General features: G+C 32.9%; 1 protein-coding gene across 4 annotated transcripts in view; it reads left to right on the forward strand.

Moving 5' to 3' along the window:
• The window catches only part of Hr51 (photoreceptor-specific nuclear hormone receptor 51), an 89,184-nt gene extending 76,459 nt beyond the window's left edge, over positions 1–12,725 (forward strand). For all 4 annotated transcript variants that reach the window (XM_088235770.1, XM_088235769.1, XM_088235772.1 and 1 more), the window contains 4 exons: positions 1,203–1,414; positions 4,652–4,878; positions 6,751–6,979; positions 11,527–12,725. In XM_088235770.1, coding sequence (XP_088091896.1) covers positions 1,203–1,414; positions 4,652–4,878; positions 6,751–6,979; positions 11,527–11,765 — 907 coding nt within the window. In that variant the 3' untranslated portion in view covers positions 11,766–12,725. The remainder of the gene's footprint in view (positions 1–1,202; positions 1,415–4,651; positions 4,879–6,750; positions 6,980–11,526) is intronic.
• Positions 12,726–12,974: the final 249 nt, after the last annotated feature.

Here is a 12,974-nt window from a genome sequence, read left to right on the forward strand (position 1 = left end):
AATTGCCAAAAATGATTTTAAAAAAATTAGCTTTCATCCAAAAATCGACAATCTTTAACTAAAACTATTAATTATATTTGATGAAAATTATTCGTAAGCATAAAAATTTCGGTTACGGGTTCGACCAGTTTCGGCCAATGAAACAAGTTTTAGCTGCGGTTTCGGTTTTGGCCAAATATCGGCTTAGCCGAAACGTGCGGTCGAGATATCTATGTCAGATTACAGTATTAAAATCAGCGCGCGACGTAGAGGCGTTTTTAATTCTCCCCCACGCCGAAGTTTTATTTTTTACGGAAGTATCACAAATATACATTCTATTCATATATAAAAAAATATGTTCCTTTTTCAAAATGCTTTCCTTCTCTGTTGCAACAAAATTCAGTTCTAAATTACTCCCTAGGGAGCAAATCCAACCTGTCTGCAAACATTTGGACATATTTGAAACATTTTTGAATTAACACGCATTATCCTGGATTCAAACATAAAATATTAACTCTTTTTTCCATGATATACACTGTATTTTATTGCCCTTTAATAATAAGGAATACTTTTATGTTTTCAATATTTTTTATTTCATTTTTTAATTACTTACAATCTTTAACAGAATATTTTCTTTTATCTTTCTTATTTTACACAATAATATTATAACTGTCTCTTTATTACAGAAGAAAAATGCATAAACATTTCTTGTATGCCCACGAACAAGCCATGCCTTTGTGGGATTTTTTGTTTACTATTTTTACTGTTAATATGTATTTCATTTCATTGTTATGTAATTATCCTTTATTTTTTTTAATACTCTGTTTTACCTCTTATGCATGTTGTAAAAAAAAAACAAAAACCTTACTGGTATAAGAAGAAGTATAACAATTGGAAAGTTGTTTTCAGGAGTTGCCTAGTAGGCGAATTGGTTCATCCGGATGAATCTCACTCACATGATAAAGTTTTCAGCTCTTTTACTTAACAATAGTCAACAGATGATGGAAGAGTTGAGAAAATGTAGGTGTTTGAACATAGGCAGAGTGTTGAATGGTGAATGTTACACAGTATGTAATGTGGCCACTTAAGCCAGCCAATAACATGTCATAAGCCCAGTAAATGCCTAGACTTTCATATCCCCTTTTCAAAATGTTTTCAATCTCTGTTGATATTATTTACAAATTTGATGTAAATTTGATTTCTTGAATCTTTGGTTTTTTCAGCCCTCCAGTGTCACTCGCGCTCTTGTCTCCGGGGCGCTATGCCCCGCTGCTCGGCGGGTCTTCAATGGGCCCAGGGGGGCCACTGGGGACCGGGGCCTCCGTGGGAAGCCGGATGCCGTCTCCGCAGACCCCAACCAGGGCTCATCCATCCACTTCTCCCTCACCATCTAGTAGGAGCAGATCTCCCAGCAAAATTGATACGGGTGACGATGGTAAGTGACCACTGACCACCTATGAACCTTGGACATTTTTGAGAGACGTTATTACATACTAATGATATATAATAACTTATATTTATTTATTCATATTTTTTGCTAACAAACCAAAATTAATAATAAAAAAAATGTTTCCCGTGCCGAGGACACTTAACAATATACTTTTTTACATTACATTTGAGAATAAACAAAGAAGACTTACTTAAAAAAACGAAGATAATTAACAAATATTTAGACAGTTTTAAAAACAAGGTATTTATGAACATCTATATTTTTTATATTACAAAACACACAATGAAAATAACAAAAACCTAACTATACAGTTGTGGAGCAGTTGATTTAATATTGATATAGGCGAATGAGACAATCCATTCCACTTCTACCTAGCTCCACTATCCATTTTTTATAGCCTTTTTGAACATTTTCTAGTAACTAATTGTTTTAATAGATAGTGGAAGTAGGTTATAGATTTTAATTGAATAATACTCAAAATCCCTTTGTCCGAAAGTGGTTTTAGTTATAAGTTATTAGTTTTAAAATACGTGGTACACTTCTACTTATTTATTTGACCAATTAGCGCTTTCACCCTCTAATGGGCATCTTCAGACTGGTGAATATTATACAGTGTAAGGATAATTTATATGAAACGAAATATTATTATTATATTATATTATTGACTATATTATTAACTAAATATTTCCAAAATTCAAATTTAAATACCTAAATTCCCCATTCCCCATTACCTATTAAAGGCTTGGCCTTGCCCTTAACCATTGGTTTTTCCCTCAATTATGATTAATGTGTATGCTATATTTGCAAAGATTATTTTTATTTTCTACTTAAATACCTTGAATTATATAACTACATAAAGACATTCAATCCATCTAATCTTCAAATTCGTTTGAAAATACCCCTACAAGGCGAAACAATTGTCACGAAATTTTAGTTTTTATATTTGTAAAAATAAAATAAAGTAATTCATGTCGAAAATAAAGTATTAAAATTAGACAACTTAGAAATCTTAGAAATTAAAAAAGCGATTCATAACAAGAAAACAATAATTAATAACCAAATAAACAATATTTCCTTTAGTCCTCTCCTGTCTTACTTCGAAAATAGTGATATCAAATTACCACACGTGTATGGAAAAAACGACTTGATTTATTGGGTCCACGTGTAGTATTTAGTGAACATGATAAAAATAAAAAAAGGAATCAATTCATTAGTTACGTAAACCTTGATGAAGAAGCTTGTTTGCTTTGAAACCGGTCGGTGGAAAATAAAAAGTAGTGGTTAAAAACAAGGTGGTTTTATTTATATAAAGTTTATATTTGAAGCACTAACTGTGTGGTTATTCATTATAATAAAATAAATAAAACAACTTTGTTTTTAACCACTAATTAGTGGTTGAAAACAAAGTTGTTTTATTTATTTTATGGTTTTATTTATTTTATAATAATGAATAACCACAAAGTTAGTGCTTTAAATATAAACTTTTTAAAATAAAGTGGTCAGTAGACTCAAATCAGTGTTTGATTTCTAATATTATACGTTTAAAATAAATCTGTTAAAAAAAAAGTGTTTCGGACCGAAAAGTCTCTAGACTTGGTGGGAAGCGAAAATTATAACGTATAACTAAAGTTAAAGTATATACGCTGTTCTTCAGCATTGAAAATAAATTTTTAAAACCTGCAAAAGGTAAAATAATAAATATCAGCAAACTTGCAAGGGTTTGATTGAATTAAAAAGGTTAGATCCCAAACCTTGATACCCCCGTCATCAATATGTATTTTCATCCCAACAACAGAGTTCCTCGCTTTACAAATTTACTTACGACCTTAATGCCGACGATATCACCATAAGGATTTTAGGGATAAAGTGACTCTAAGCCTTTGATATCCTAGCGGTTGGATGAGAGTCCTTTGGGAACAATTAGGACCCGATGTAAAGTACCCAAGTCCTTTAATCCCTTGCTCAGGTGTTCAGTTTAATCCTTTATTCATAACTGATCACCTCTCTTTTTGTTCCGGAAATTGGGAAAATCTTCGAGTTTTGGGGCTGTATTAAAAGCCACGTAGGCGGCTTATTTAGGGATTGAACAAACCTTATTCTATTTTACATGTATTGAAATTTACCTACCATAAAATGTTCGTCGTATATTCTAGGGGTTTGAAAGAGATTTCAACGCATTTTATTTTAGATCCTTGAAAGGAATTTACTTACTTTAATAATGTACTTATTAATATACTTCAGTCGTTATTTTATTTATGAAATCACATCTCTTAGTTTTTATGCAAATGATTGTAAACTTTTAAGTGATTCTGTCAAAAAATACAATTGAAATGATTCTTCTTCTTCTTCAGTCTTGTTCTCTCCACTGCTGGATAAAGGCCTCTTCCAAACGTCTCCATTCTTTCTTATCACCTGTATTCATCATCCATGTTTTACCGGCCATAGAGGCAATGTCTTCGACCCATATCAAACTTCCAACACCTCTTTTGTTTTAAAAGGTCGTTTTTACACCAAAATATTTCATAGTCCCTGGACTGGTACATGAAGCGTAAGACTGATCATCTTATCGATACACTGCGATTGGTGTACTAATGCAGTGCACTATGCACCATTGGGTGCGGAAAGGGAATGAAGATGATGACAACACGGACTATCTCTTCGTTATAGTAACGAGAGAACCCTTTTAATACGCTGTCATCGCTTTAATTTTCTTGCCTCCTCTTTCACAGTAGTAGCCGCTCGATTGTGGAATAATCTACTCACTAATGTTAGAGACGCCCCCTTCTTTATTTACATTTAAGTCAAGATTAAAATGTCATTATCTAAATATTTCAATTGTTCCTTTATTCTTCTTCTTTCCTTCCCATCCCCTCTCCACTCTTCATAGTATACTACACTATAGTGTTATTTTTTAAATATATTTTTATTTTGTAAATCTTTGTTTTTAATTTTTGTATAAAATTGTAAGATTCAATATGTCCATGTATTTGTAATTTTCTCAAACTAAACGGCTTGGGTAGGTAGGAAGAAATTACCTTAAGACAATATGCCCGCCCTTATATGTATATGTATAATAAGCGTTAAATAAATAAATGAAAAACAAAAGTAATTTTATTATTATGAATAACCTCAAAGTTAGTGATTCAAAGATAAAATTTATATTGTTAATTTCAGTTGTTTCGTAATTCCTTAATTGATTGATTTTGTTATTCTTCTTTTAAGATGACAGCATAGACGTCGACGTCACCAACCCTGAAGATGGGACAGGAAGCTGGGCGGAGAGCGAGCAGAACCGCTCAACCAACAACTTGGGCCCCACGTTGGGCGCCAATTTGGCGGCTACGGCGGGCTATGAAGCCGCTCACGAGACGTCCGCTCGGCTCCTGTTTATGGCCGTCAAGTGGGCTAAAAACCTTCCTTCCTTTGCAAGTCTTGCATTCAGAGACCAGGTAGACACCTTGATTTAACTGTTGGTAATTAGTTGATGAGATTTTTAAGATATTATTTATTGAATCGGCATTAACTTTGGAGAATAACATGACTAAATGAAATACTTTGTTTTAAATTTATTTCAACAGAGAGACAAAATATTCTTAGGAAGGGAATATGGAAGTCTAGACATTTACAGGGCTTATGACCTGTCATTGGCTGGTTTAAGTGGCCACTTTACACACTGTGTAACATTCATCATTCTGCCCGTGTTTGAACATCCACATTTCCTCTACTCTTCCATCTGTTGACTTTTGTGAAGTAAAAGAGCTGAAACCTTTATCACGTGGGTGAGATTCATCCGGCTGAACCAAATCTTCTACTAGGCAACGCTTGAAAACAATTTTCCAATTTTTATACTTCTTTTTTTACCAGGTGATTATTTCAACAATGTTTGAGTATGTCCAAATGCTTGCAGACTTGCTGGATTTCCTCCCTAGGAGTAGAATTTATTTTGAAGCACTACCGTAACACAAATATTAGAGTTACTAGACACTCCACCCTATTGAACATAAAACAATTTGAAACGAACACAACTTTCGGTCAAAAAGGATTGGTCTGATTCCCAATTGAAGTGTACAATCTACTAATATTGTCCATAATGGCAATCTTTTTAACAAGATAAAGACCTTAAAAATATAACTAGCTGAGCGATGCCTGATTTAATAGAATGCACAATGTTTTAATGTTTTGTTGGCTTCGTGGTGTAATGGTCAGCGCGTTTGCCCACCATGATTGAGTTCTCGGATTTGATTCTCGACATGTTTGATCCGAAATATTTATTTAAAATGTTGTTTTTACCTTTCAATGTTTCATGGTCCCTAGACTGGTACGTAAAGCGTAAGACTGATTATCTTACCTTCACGTAACAAAAAAATCAAGATACGCTGAAATTAGTGTACTAATACAGTGCCGTATGCACCATTAGGAATGGAAAGGAAATTAGGTATATATATTTATATCAAACCAAGCCAAAAAAATAATAAAATTATGTTTATCGTATTATCATCGCTACGATTTTTAAGGTAATGTAATTTTAAAAATCCCTACCGACACTTCAAAACCACACTACCCGCGACGTCACGTGTCAAAGTCGATGAGTTTTTCTGAAATTTAATAGTAAGGACACCTTAAATTCTAAAAATAAATCTGTTTGTACCGGGTAAACGTTAAAACTCACTGAACGTCAAAAAACAAGGCTACCCGGGAAACCTGAAATCTATTGCCGGTTGCCACAACAATCTATAATTGAACACCATCGTGAACTTGTAACGTTTCAAAGTACTTTTTTAACATAAACCATTTTTTACATCCATTTTTTTATTAGATATTTTTATATTTTTTTGTAATATTTAATTTAGTATTCTGATTTGGCTTTTTATTTATTACTCCTATTTCTTACTATAGTGTAGAGTGAGATTCTAGAAACCACATCTCAATTATCATTTCAATTATGTTTTTATAAATATATCTATTAATTTCAATGATACTATTATGTTTTATATTCGATTATGTATGAATCTAAATTTGTATAATTCATATTTTAATATTTATAACTGATTATCTTTTTTACATTGTACTCTTTGGAATTTTATTATTTATAACTTATAACTTGTTTTTCTGGATTTTTATTCTATTGCATCACATGTCATTATAATTTAATCTAATTAATTTTACCATCCATTTTTAATTGTTATTTATTATGGCTTGACACGAGCAGCCAAATAAGTTCATTAATATTTAAACAGGTTTAATTTGAATGAATGAATAAATAAAAAAAATTCCGTAGCACTGTACTTCCTCATTCAAAGACAATGGTCGTTTGATTCCAGGTGATTTTGCTGGAAGAAGCCTGGGCAGAACTGTTCCTCCTGAACGCCATCCAGTGGTGCATGCCGCTAGAACCAGGCGGTGCTCCCCTCTTCAGCTGGCAGGAAGGCGGAGCTGGTGCAGCTGCAAGAGATCTTCGACTGCTGCAGGACACTCTTGCTCGCTACAAGGCGGTGCTGGTAGACCCAGCTGAATTCGCTTGCATGAAGGCTATTGTGCTCTTTAGATCAGGTAAAAGATCAGAAAATAATTTTAGAATTATTTATTTATTTATTTATTTATTAACGTACATTGTCCATGTATACAATTTAAAAGGTTTAAATATTACAATAAAAGAATAGTTTAAAACATTTAAAAAAAAAAAGAAAGAAGCATTGACAAACATAAGGGACATCGAGACAAGATCTGAACTATTTATTTAGTGCTCGTTTAAATCGTTGTAAACTTAAACCAAAAAAGTCCAGATCTTGTCTTGAGTTAACAATACGACAAAGGCGGGTCATTGGAGAATTTAGGCCATAGTTTGTTCTATGCTGATCGATGAACAGTAAATCATTGTTTCTCAATCTACGAGTCGGAATATTGAATTTTACTTGTCCCAGTAATTAATCAAGTATATTTCAGTGGCGAATATAAAACCGACAGTAAATTTGTATGTTATAGATTTTATTAACTCTCGTGTGGCTGCGGTGTATTTTGCTACAACAGGCCTAAATTATACTATAATTTATATAAATTTTGGAAATGAAAATATTTAGCAGAATATCTCTAATTTATTTTTTAAAGTCCGAACTTCAGAATATTATTTATTTTGCTTGTGGTAACACGATGTTACATCAGCGCTTGTAAAGGGATTTTGTAGCACAGCCTTTTAAGAGTTAAAGGGAAATCGCAAATCGGCCGGTGACAAGCTTTGGGCTCAGCAGAAACGCTTTTTTGTTTCCTTTGTTGAGAATTACCTTAAATCATACTTTTTTTTGTTCTCCAGGGGTGGTTTTCTGAACCGCTCTCTCGACCGTAAAAAAACACTTAACCTCGTGTGTTTTGTATGTAAATACGCGACATAAATATTTTTTCTACAGCCGCAAGATCATTTGCAATACCAGCCCTAGGTTAAAAAAAAATAATTTTTGGACAGAAAAATAGTTACATAAATGACTAGTTATAAAAATAAATATCAACATAAAACTAAAATAATATGACAAGTTATGGATATGATGCAATGAAATGAAAGAAAAGCTTAATAATAAATTAAATTTGTTGCAACACAGAAAGAAAACATTTTTGAGAAGAGAATGTGGAAATCTAGGCATTTACATTTGCATTGTTTTAAGTCATCTACAAGGCCTATGACCTATCATTGAATGGTTACAGTGGCTACATTACACACTGTGTAACATTTACATCCAGCGGTCTGATTCTGAGTCCATGCTATCGCAAGTTAATGCTGAAATTTACACGACCGCGCTTTACTTCGAACGTAAATTCAAATCCGTATTCTGGGCTGGTATTCCAAACGCTCTCGTGGCCGTATTATATCGTGTATTTACATACAAAATACACGAGCCAAACTGTTTTCTCATGCCACGAGAGTGGTTAAGAACAGCACCCCTGTTAACACGAGCTCGAGTTAAATTATCGCGAACTTAGAATCAGACTGCTGGTCCCCATAGAGACTTCCTACAGTGACATCCATATTCCCATCTAAAAAATATTTTCCGTCTCTGTTGCAACCAATTAAGATTTAAATATATCCCTGGGACATAAGAGAGGAAATCCAGCCTGTCTCCAAACCAGTAGCGTCTTTGTTACCAAATTTCTAGTGAAGCTCAGATTTGAAGGATAAGTATAATATGCGTAAATGTTAAGTAGGTACCAGGGGCGAACCGTGTATAGAAGCGATTATGCACAGCTTACTATTATATTTGACTAACCATAATAATGTTTTATTGTAACTTTATTTACAGAAAAACAAATAAATAATTACCATTTATTTTAAATCATTTGTATTTTTATCCTAATATAAATATAAATTTTAATAAAGCGCGTGCAGTGAGCCAAGAAACTAGCCGATTATTCCAGCTTACTTTTTCATACAAATAAGTGTACTATATTTTGAATGTACTAACCCCAGTGCGGGTTTTTTCTCCTAGATTGAACTTGCAGATTACACAAATTATTTGAAGATTCTTGATTTGGAAAACAGTATTTCAAACATTGTTTCTTAAGGACCATTTTTCTTTGGGATGGTACTTATGACATAAGACCATAATAACTTTCATGCGTCATAGTGCAGGACATATAGCACTCCACGCGGCCGTTTTAAGAACTAGTAATTACTAGAACAATGCGGCCAGTTGACATTTTAATTGAATACCTAATATCGACTGAATTCATTGTGGTATTTTTGGTTTTTTATAATGAATTATATATTAAAGTAATAGATAATATATATATATAATATGATATATCACGAAGTTACATCGTTTGAGTTGATTTCATGGATGAGAGCTGTTGTATCACACAGAATCACAGAAAAATATCAATTTATGGTACATGTTACTTACATTATATTATGTACCTCCTATGTAGGTGCAAATATATATTTAATTTTTATAGCTTACCTGTAAATAAAATCACCATTCGCCACTGGTAGGTACCTACAGTAAATAACACAGTACGGACCATGTTTGTAGGTATCTTTGAGCATTTTAAAATTTGTTGCTTGTTTTTTATCTTCATGATGTGTTGATACAAAAAAATAAAATATTTCACTTTAAAATATCTTTACACAGTTAGAAGCCAACTGGATTATAATTCTCCAATATGGTCACCTTATCAAATCACTTTCTCAGATTCTATTGAGAGAATTCAGAATAAGTATCTTAGATGTATTAATTTGAAGATGGGTTTTTCTAGTTATGAATTAAATTATAACAAAATTCTAGACTCTCTTAAATTAACTAAATTGCAGGAACGAAGAACATCGACCGATCTTACGACTTTACATAAAATAATAAAACCAAAGTTTCATACCCCTGATCTACTGAAGCTGATTTCATTCTATGTACCACCTAGGTTAAGCAGAACATCTACAATATTTTATTGTCAAAATTCTCGAACAGTAGCTCAATATAAGTCACCTATTTTAAGATAACAGAATACCGGGAATGAATATGCATCATATTTTGATATATTTAGTTTATCTCTGCCTAACTTAAAAAATAAAGTGACCAACATATTTGTATCAAAAAGAGCAAATTATTTTCAGGAGATTGGGTTGGAATAGTTATAATTTGATTGATTAATGTATTTTGTTACTGTTTAATTTCTTTAAAATATATATGTATTTCAAGTAATTTATAATGTGTAAAGTACGAGTATATTAATATTTCATACTCGATTTTCTTATATTTTTATTATTAAGCACGCTTTATACCACGTAAATGGCAGAAATGCCGTATTTAAATAAATAAATATATATAATGCGAATTAAAATACATATTGGGTTCTAGTGAATAGCAATGATTTCTAAGTGAGGCTCAGCCTCACTTGCTTCATATGCTCCTTCGTCCCTGCTGCAAACAAGAGGACATACTAAAAACATTATTGATTTTTAAATTATTCAATTCATTTATTTAAAATAATACATACATGACAAACTAAAAATTTAAGACGTACAAATTATAAAAAGACAAAAAATACATAAAGAGACTCTTGTCAAAGTAGCAGGAGAATTCTGCTCCGGAAAACCTCTTGGGATACATGGAACATATCATCATCCAGAGCGATGTGGTTCAGCATGGCTGTAGCTCTTCCAACGGCAAGTTGGTGCTGTATATTGGAATATGGAACAATATATGCTGACGATGTCGTAGATAATTATCAGGAACATACAAACCAATACTTATCATAATCTCAGAATTATCGATCATACCGCGCAACAATCAATAAAAATGTGTAGTCAAATACACTACACGATTAAACGTACTTGTATAATAACGTTATAAATACATGTACTTACTTCTATGAATATGTTTTTGTCAGCCTCGTGGTGTAGTGGTCAGTGAGTTTGCCTACCATGCAGGAGGTCTCGAGTTCGATTCCCGACACGGTTGATATGAAATATTTATTTAAAAGGGTGTTTGTACACCAGAATATTTCGTAGTCCCTGTACTGGTAGCCGAAGCGTAAGACTGATCATCTTTCCTTCAGTAACAAAAATGATCTACGAATGCAGTGCTCTATGCACCATTAGGTGCGGAAAGGGAATGATGATGATGATGTATAAGAAGTATTACAATTTTAAAATTAATTTCTGCCTTTGCCTAGTAGTGAAATGGTTTAGCCGGATAAATCTCATCTAAATGATAATGGTTTCGGCTCTTTTACTTCACAAAAGTCAACACATGGAAGAGTTAAGGAAATGTGGATGTTTAAACATAGGCAGAATAGTACACGTTAGACAGTAGGTAAATGCCTTGACTTCTATATGCCCTTCTCAAAAATGTTTTCCCATTTTGTTGCAACAAATTTCGATCTAAATAACTTCAAATGGAGGAAATCTAGCCTGTCTGCAAACATTTGGACATACTCAAAACATTGTTAAAAATTAACTGCCTACAAGTCTGGGTGCACAGAAAAATACATGCAATCGCTTTCATTAAACGCAAATATTTTTTACGTAATTTCGAACGCTGTCTTCCTTGGACGTTATTTATGTAAAAGTACACATTTGTTTTGTTTGTGACTTTAAAAAAAATTGCCTTTTTTTTCAGAAACAAGAGGCCTAAAAGAACCTCTTCAAATAGAGCATCTTCAGGACCAAGCGCAAGTGATGCTTCTTCAGCACGCCAGAGCTCTTGCCCCCGCAAGACCAGCAAGGTTCGGCCGCCTTCTACTCCTGCTTCCTCTGCTGAGGACTGTACCGGCATCAAGACTGGAAAGGCTGTTCTTCGCTAAGACAATTGGTGCAACTCCCATGGAAAAAGTGCTCTGTGACATGTACAAGAACTGAAGAACCAGTTTTATACAAATATTTTTAAAGAAGAGAGAACTGGTGTCAAAAATACCATCTTAATTGAATGAAATGGATTCGTTCTAAAGCGACCAGCAACTCTTGAATGTGTATGGTATATTATATAATATCATACTCGACATTTGAGGATATCAGAAGCAAACTTAGAAATCTCCTCCAAAAACACCGATAATAAATAATAGCGTAATTCAAAACCATCTCTAAATCTTGCAGTAACAGTTTTCAATTACTACTTGACACCGTAAACTTAGCATTCTCCATTGAGTCGGTGAAGCATAATTAACAATCTCACAATTATTATTTTTTCAAAGTTTCTCGCAAATATCTCAGTAGTTCCTTTTATGGAGATTTCTAAGTTTGCTTTTCATACCCTCATTTATTGTATTTATTGAAAACTTTGTTTAGTAATTATCTGTATTGAGTGAATGCGTGGTCTGACTTTTTTTTATAGATATATATATTTCCGTATTTTCTACCTGTGTTATGGCATTAGAGCGACGATTTTATTACACTACAGATATTTTACAGTAAAAATACTCCACCATCTATATAGTCGCTCGTACAGACAAACGCCATTTTATGATTATCAACAACGAAATTAGCTGCAGTTTACAACAATACAAAGGGCCCTATGTACTCAGGTCTAGGATAGGGAAATATCACTTTTTTTACACTTTTAAATTAATAAGTGTAAAAATATTTTTTTAATTTTAAATTGCCGCAAAAACGGTTTATTGCATTGCCACGCCCCTTATACGCCACGATTCAATTAAATTTCAAACTTCGTTTGTGACCACTAAAATTTAAATAAAATATCATCACGAATCTTGACGTTAAGGCCAAATATGTTGCGTTTTTGTGGAGATATTTTTTAACCACTTATTTTTAAAAGTAATATATCACAACTTTTCTCTGCAATATCCACTTTAATTTTGAAAATACAACAATCTATATCACTCAATATAATTTCGGCTACGCAATAAATGTCTTTATATCGGGCTATGGTCCCACGGTAGTATTGTGGATTTCCATTTTTCCAGCACAAGATATTTACGACTTTAAGAAATTTGAATATTTGAGTAAATAATATGAACTCAAGTATTTCTCATTTTCTTAAAAAAAAAAAAAACCAAAGCTTGGTTTGTTTCGGTGATTACCGGGGTGGATAACGCATCAGTAGCTCAATCA

Source organism: Micrasema longulum, unplaced genomic scaffold (assembly GCF_059751315.1).
Source record: "Micrasema longulum isolate JH-2025_06_02 unplaced genomic scaffold, ASM5975131v1 h1tg001434l, whole genome shotgun sequence".
Lineage (NCBI taxonomy): Eukaryota > Metazoa > Arthropoda > Insecta > Trichoptera > Brachycentridae > Micrasema > Micrasema longulum.